This window comes from Oncorhynchus keta, unplaced genomic scaffold (genome assembly GCF_023373465.1).
Source record: "Oncorhynchus keta strain PuntledgeMale-10-30-2019 unplaced genomic scaffold, Oket_V2 Un_contig_23564_pilon_pilon, whole genome shotgun sequence".
NCBI lineage: Eukaryota > Metazoa > Chordata > Actinopteri > Salmoniformes > Salmonidae > Oncorhynchus > Oncorhynchus keta.
In genome coordinates, this window is record NW_026283448.1 from 1 (window position 1) to 6,925 (window position 6,925).

General features: G+C 47.2%; 1 protein-coding gene across 5 annotated transcripts; it reads left to right on the plus strand.

Moving 5' to 3' along the window:
* Positions 1–636: 636 nt before the first annotated feature.
* On the plus strand, positions 637–6,185 carry LOC118379264 (pleckstrin homology domain-containing family O member 1-like). Of its 5 annotated transcripts, XR_008109566.1 has the most exons (4): positions 637–853; positions 1,128–2,911; positions 2,977–3,021; positions 3,607–6,185. XR_008109566.1 is itself a non-coding variant. In XM_035766268.2 (2 exons), exons 1-2 carry the CDS (start codon positions 755–757, stop codon positions 1,914–1,916), a joined length of 888 nt encoding a protein of 295 aa, XP_035622161.2. In that variant the 5' UTR covers positions 637–754; the 3' UTR covers positions 1,917–6,185. The 5 variants fall into 5 exon arrangements, 1 of the variants encoding a protein (XP_035622161.2); XR_008109563.1 differs by having other exon boundaries at positions 1,128–3,411; XR_008109565.1 differs by having other exon boundaries at positions 1,128–3,021.
* Positions 6,186–6,925: the final 740 nt, after the last annotated feature.

Here is a 6,925-nt window from a genome sequence, read left to right on the forward strand (position 1 = left end):
AACTCACTTCATCAGTGGAGACAGTGTTATCACTGTCAGATGACAGTGCAGACGTGTTGGTCATCAGTGTAGCTATATGTTAGCTATAGGTTAGCTATAGGTTAGCTATAGGTTAGCTATAGGGCTGAACTCACTTCATCAGTGGAGACAGTGTTATCACCAGATGACAGTGCAGACGTGTTGGTCATCAGTGTAGCTATATGTTAGCTATAGGTTAGCTATAGGTTAGCTATAGGTTAGCTATAGGGCTGAACTCATTTCATCAGTGGACACAGTGTTATCACTAGTTAACAGTGCAGATGTTTTGGTTGTCAGTGTAGCTATAGGTTAGCTATAGGTTATCTATAGGTTAGCGGACCTGTTTCCCAAGGACTTATGCAAATTGTTGTGGCCCATTTGGCCCAGTGAATCTCATGCCTGTAGATAATCAATCCATGATTAGGTCTATAATACTGATCAATAAACTACCCAACCCACTCCGACACAAACACAGCCCTCAGGCTAATGTGAAAGCATGTCAATCCCCTCACTCCACATGTGACTGTTCCATTGTCTCTCTCTCTCTCTCTCTCTCTCTCTCTCTCTCTCTCTCTCTCTCTCTCTCTCTCTCTCTCTCTCTCTCTCTCTCCTCTATTTCTCCTTTATCTCTCTCCCTCTATTTCTCCTTTATCTCCCTCTCTCTCTCCTTTATCTCTCTCCCTCTCCCTCTCTCTCTCTCTTTCATCTTTCTTTTTTTCTTGCTTTCTTTCAGGTCATGGTTGAGGATGAAAACCTTCTGTCCCACCTCACACGGGACAGGGCTAAGATCCCTCACACACGGCGCCTGCCTACACGAGGACACATCATGGCTGTGGTAGGTATCCTGCTTCTCCTGGCCTGTCTTGTCTTAGCCCTCCTTATTACCACAACGGCTGGTTGGAGACAATTCCAACTCTGTCAATTGAGCTTTAATTCAATGAGTCAGTTGGACATGGTGATGATCAAACTACTTTCAACTGGAATTTTTCATTAGTTAAACCAATTCATTTCCTAACTTAACTAAATCACAATGGGCCTTACCCTGATCTCAGTGTTTCTTACGGTGTCTAATATCACTAACAGACTGTTTCTCCTTGCTCCGTATCCAGGCCTCCACTTCTACCTCTGACGGCATGTTGACCCTTGACCTGATCCAGGAGGAGGACAGCCCCAGCACAGACGGCCAGGACACCTGTGACAAGAGCTTCCGGGCCAACCTGGACAAATCCACTCAGCTCGACTGCGTCAGGTCCAAAACAGAGGGTGCCATCAGTAGCATCTGTCTAACGCCTCCCACAGAGGTCACTGGGAAGTCCCAGAGCCTGCCGCGCGATACCGGGGTCACCTGGGACGATAAACAGCAACTTCAGAGCCCGATGGGGAAGTCCTGCACTCCTCAGCCAGGCAAGAGGCTCACACCGGCCGAGAAAAGCCGCTGCGCCTCCATGGACGAGATCCTCTCACACTCCGGGACACAGGCCACCAAACCCAGGACATCCATCCCCCGCTCTGCCACCTCTGCCCCCCCGGGCAACCTGCCGCCCATCAGCCAGCTGCAGGACCTAATCGCTCAGAAGCTGGAGAGAACTCAGGAGCTGTTGATGCAGGTGCAAGGGGCGAAGGGGGAGGAGGTGGAGCGGGGGAAGGGGAAAGGGAAGGACTCGCCAGGTTCCAAGGGCTCCAAGGGTTCCTCGGACGGGGCCCGGGCGGAGGCAGAGAGGCTGCTGAAGGAGGCAGCGTCCACATGGGGTCAGGCCAAGGATGTTCTAGAGGAGGTGAAGGAGCTGAGGGCGCTCTACCGTCAGCTGGACTCGCTGCCCACCACCCCTGCCTCCCTCTCACCCCTCACACCCTCCAACAGCTGCAAGCAGACTGACTACAGGAAGAGCATGATGTGACCGTCAGAGAACTCAACACAGACTGGACTATGAATCCCTGAGCGAAAAAACAACTCAACATGCAAAGCCACAATATTGTTAAATATGTCTGTTTCTCTCCTTCTGTGTTCTTTCACTTTATTGATGCTGTGACAAAGTGAGGACATTCAGTTGCCCAACGACGTCCCCTGTGCTTGACCACTGTGCCCTTACATGTCTGCTTGATGAAGGGTGCGGGGGGCAAAGGGAAGGGGCCAATCTAGGGACTCAGGTACATGTTGGCCAGGGAGTCTCTCTGTATTGACCTGCTGATGAAAGACCTTGTGATGCTGCAGTGTCGGTGTTGTTTTCCTCCGCGCTGGTTGTCAAAGAGGGGATGTTGCAAGGTTTGGGCGGGAATCAAAAGGGCTCTGCTCTCCAGGGACAGACACACAGTGGTTGAGGATGACTCAGGTTACAGGAAGGGAAACATGGTGTCCAGACCAGCCCGTATGTTGGGAATGTCAATGTTTTCCTTTTTCTGTTACACACCACACTGGAAGGTTGGTCTGAGCCAGATTCCCAACGACCACCACTCTAAAAACCAACAGCAGCCCACCGTACAGTACAGCATTCTCCCTCCCTCCCTCTGCTGCTCTGGGAATGGAGCTCAGTGGACTCCTCATCTCTGCTGGTCCATTATGATTCACAGGGACAAGGGGAACCAGTTCACATAGTCAGAACTCACTGGTGTTCCATAGGGTGTTTCTGTCTGTTCCCTGAACCATATGATACAGTCAAAATGGAGGACGTCTGTCTGGGTTGTGTTGTTACTAGATGGTACATACTAGGACAGGGCTGTTCCTTTCCTGTAGGCCGACAGCCAGTTGTCTTCAGCCAGTTGCCACTGCAGCCATTGATTCTCATGCTGCTGTAGAGCCATGGAGCCGGGATGGCATCTGTGTGTGTCTGGTGTGAGTGGTGATGATCATGCTACTGTAGAGCCATGGAGCCGGGATGGCGTCTGTGTGTGTCTGGTGGGAGTGGTGATGATCATGCTACTGTAGAGCCATGGAGCCGGGATGGCGTCTGTGTGTGTCAGGTGGGAGTGGTGATCATCATGCTACTGTAGAGCCATGGAGCCGGGGTGGCGTCTGTGTGTGTCTGGTGTGAGTGATGATTATCATGTTACTGTAGAGCCATGGAGCCGGGATGGCATCTGTGTGTGTCTGGTGTGAGTGGTGATGATCATGCTACTGTAGAGCCATGGAGCCGGGATGGCGTCTGTGTGTGTCTGGTGTGAGTGGTGATGATCATGCTACTGTAGAGCCATGGAGCCGGGATGGCGTCTGTGTGTGTCTGGTGTGAGTGATGATTATCATGCTACTGTAGAGCCATGGAGCCGGGATGGCGTCTGTGTGTGTCTGGTGTGAGTGGTGATGATCATGCTACTGTAGAGCCATGGAGCCGGGATGGCGTCTGTGTGTGTCTGGTAGGAGTGGTGATCATCATGCTACTGTAGAGCCATGGAGCCGGGGTGGCGTCTGTGTGTGTCTGGTGTGAGTGATGATTATCATGCTACTGTAGAGCCATGGAGCCGGGATGGCGTCTGTGTGTGTCTGGTGTGAGTGGTGATTATCATGCTACTGTAGAGCCATGGAGCCGGGATGGCGTCTGTGTGTGTCTGGTGTGAGTGGTGATGATCATGCTACTGTAGAGCCATGGAGCCGAGATGGCGTCTGTGTGTGTCTGGTGTGAGTGGTGATGATCATGTTACTGTAGAGCCATGGAGCCGGGATGGCATCTGTGTGTGTCTGGTGTGAGTGATGATTATCATGTTACTGTAGAGCCATGGAGCCGGGATGGCGTCTGTGTGTGTCTGGTGTGAGTGGTGATGATCATGCTACTGTAGAGCCATGGAGCCGGGATGGCGTCTGTGTGTGTCTGGTGTGAGTGGTGATGATCATGCTACTGTAGAGCCATGGAGCCGGGATGGCGTCTGTGTGTGTCTGGTATGAGTGGGAGGCATGACATAGAGGTCAGATGCAGTACTGAGGAGAGGAACCACTTGTAAGTGATTTGCTAAAATAGTAATAATAACAGAATTGCACTATGAAGGAAGGCTGTAAAACAAGAGGATGAAACTGGTGGGTGGAAACTGGAGAGAACAGATGTGTCTAATATGGCTTTTCATTCTGTTCTACATATTTGTTACGACAATCTAGTGTTTGTAGAAACATACAGGCTGCATAGTTCCAACGCCTTGATACCTAAGACAGTCGCTCAACTCGCTACTCTTTGAAAATCTGAGCTTCTCAAAGGTACAATGTGTGTAAACAATGCTGTTGATGAACGCATCCCTCCGGCTAGCTAACAGTGATGCTAATGCTTGACCTCTGACCTCCCTGTCCTACTTAAGGACTTATAGGGTTTATGGCAGAGAAGAGAGCTATGCAACGTAGCACGAACACACACAACCACAACGAGAGAGAGAGCAGCGGCCAATGGACTGCGTCGCCTGATCAAAACATCCAGTGCGTCTCTCCAGAGCACCCCGTCTTGTTTTATAGTCAGTAGCTACATATGTTATGTGTTTGCACAGTGCTGTGGAAATGGTTCGCTCTGGACTGTCAGACAGACAACAAAAACAGTGTTATGATTATGTTGTTATCATTGTTTGTGTTTTTTATTTGTTTAAAATGCTTTTGTAGGATGATTTAAGGCACGCTTTAGAGAAGAAAATGTCCGGGGCATTCTAGAACGTTCAGGCTCTTAGAATGCTCAACTGGAAACTGTGCATATTGTAGTGTTACTCTGTTTGTTCAACCAACAACCACAACCCAATAACACAAGTCAAAAATCATTAACGTTGAAGTTGGATATGGACATAAAAGAGGGTGAGGTGGGAAAGGTATGTTAGAAAGAACACAACAGGAAACATTTAACTGAGTAGGCCAGAAACAATATTTTTAGTAGTATGTCTATTATTGTTGTTGTTATTTCGTTTTATCTGGGATAAAGTACTATCTTGTGTGAGGCTGAACACAAAACCTTACGTTTGTGCAATCCTGAAAAGATTGATATGACCGCCGATGCACTGTACATACTCGGAGCAGTTTGAATCATCTCAAAGGATGTTGCTGTATTTTCTTATTGCGTTGCATTATGATGGAGACGGAAGTGGCTTTGCTTTGCACTGAAGTTCATCACTTCTGGACTGTCAAAGTACTTGAGACATAACCACTTGTGCAATTATAACAATCAGCCTAATTCAGACAACCAGTGTTCTACATTGAATGTTTGCTTTTTTAAGTCAAAACCTCGCCGAGAATTGTAATAAAATGATTTTTGTATGTCCATTCAGAAGAATACCCTACTGGAATATAGGGCTGGTTTTCATAGGAAATGCTGAGGTAGGAAGTGATTGATCCAAGCATTGTTTTTGTGGCAGCAATAATACCATCTTCAAGCTATGCCAAAGATAATATGGCTGTATAAAATGGAAATAAAATGATTCCCATTGAAATACTTTGATAATGTAAATAAGGATGTTTCATATTTTCTAGTTGACAATGTGAATGTCAGCCTACTTGTTCTGACAACCATACCACATGTTGTGTGAAATGGTTGGTCACAGCAACTCCAACCTTAATAATCCATCAAACACCAAGTCAATTTACCCTCTTCTCCAGCTAGCAATGCATTCTGGGATATAATAATAATATAATATATGCCATTTGGCAGACAGCTTTTATGTATGGGTGGCCCCTGGAACCAAACCCTCAGGTATGGCAGTACAAGTACCATGCTCTACCACCTGAGCCATACAGGACCAGGATACAGGATCTGTGGCCACAAGTTGTGAAATCCAGCCAATATTGGCCACACATGGTCACACACAAACGCATAACATTCAATCAAGACTGTTTTCTTATTTCTGTAAGGTGAAATGTCTTCCTTCGTTTAATGTATGACATGTTATGTTGTCATATTTTCAGTTTCCTTTCCAATTTTGTTCACCAAATGTGGGTCTGGCACCAAAACAGTAGCTACCGCAGCCTTAAATACCAAGAGGAATGTAGGAAAGTTACTCAGCAACTACAATGATTGTCCCTCAGCTATTTACAAAATCCTAATTCTTGTGCATTATGGATGAGATGAAGATTGTACCATAGGAATACAATAGCAGAGTACGAGCTAGGTGGATTACTAGATGGGAATGGAGAAGGCATTGTACACAGACTCAGAGGTTTAAATCCTGCTCCCTCAGGGTTCCATTTTAATAAATTGTGCTAAACAAAAGAAATGGAGGATTTACTTTCTCTTCATTTTTGACCAAATCTGTTCAAGAGCATTTGAAACTTCACTCACACTCTCTGCCAGTCTGTAGAAACTGTATGTACATGCACACACACACACATACACACACACACACACACACACACACACACACACACACACACACACACACACACACACACACACACACACACACACACACACACACACACACACACACACACACACACACACACACACGGTTCCATGCATGTGTGCACCTCACACCATGTGGCGGGAGCTGCCTGCTAGTCCGACACAGACAGACAGAGAGCTGGGCCTACGGCATGACGGACTGTGTGTTATCATCCTCCTGTGTTGTCACTACTAAAGACAGTACAGAGATGATGGCACCTCCTTAAAACTGGGTGAGAGATCCTGACAGTGATTTTCAATGAGACACAAAAATACACCACAGAAATGGAGAAGCCAGAACACAGCCGAGGGAAGTCTACTGTGAGAATAGAATACATCCAATACATCCTCTACCCAATGCACACTTAAATATGCATAAATATTACCCTGTCTTTCTCTCGCTCTCTCTCGCTCTCTCTTTCTGTCTTTTGTTCTCTCTCATTCTCTTGCACTCTCTCTGTCTCTCTTTCTCAACTCTCGCGCACTCTTTCTCGCTCACTCTCTGTCTCATTCTCTCTCTCTCTCGCTGTCTCTCTCTTTCTCTCTCTGTCTCTCTCTCTCGCTGTCTCTCCCTCTCT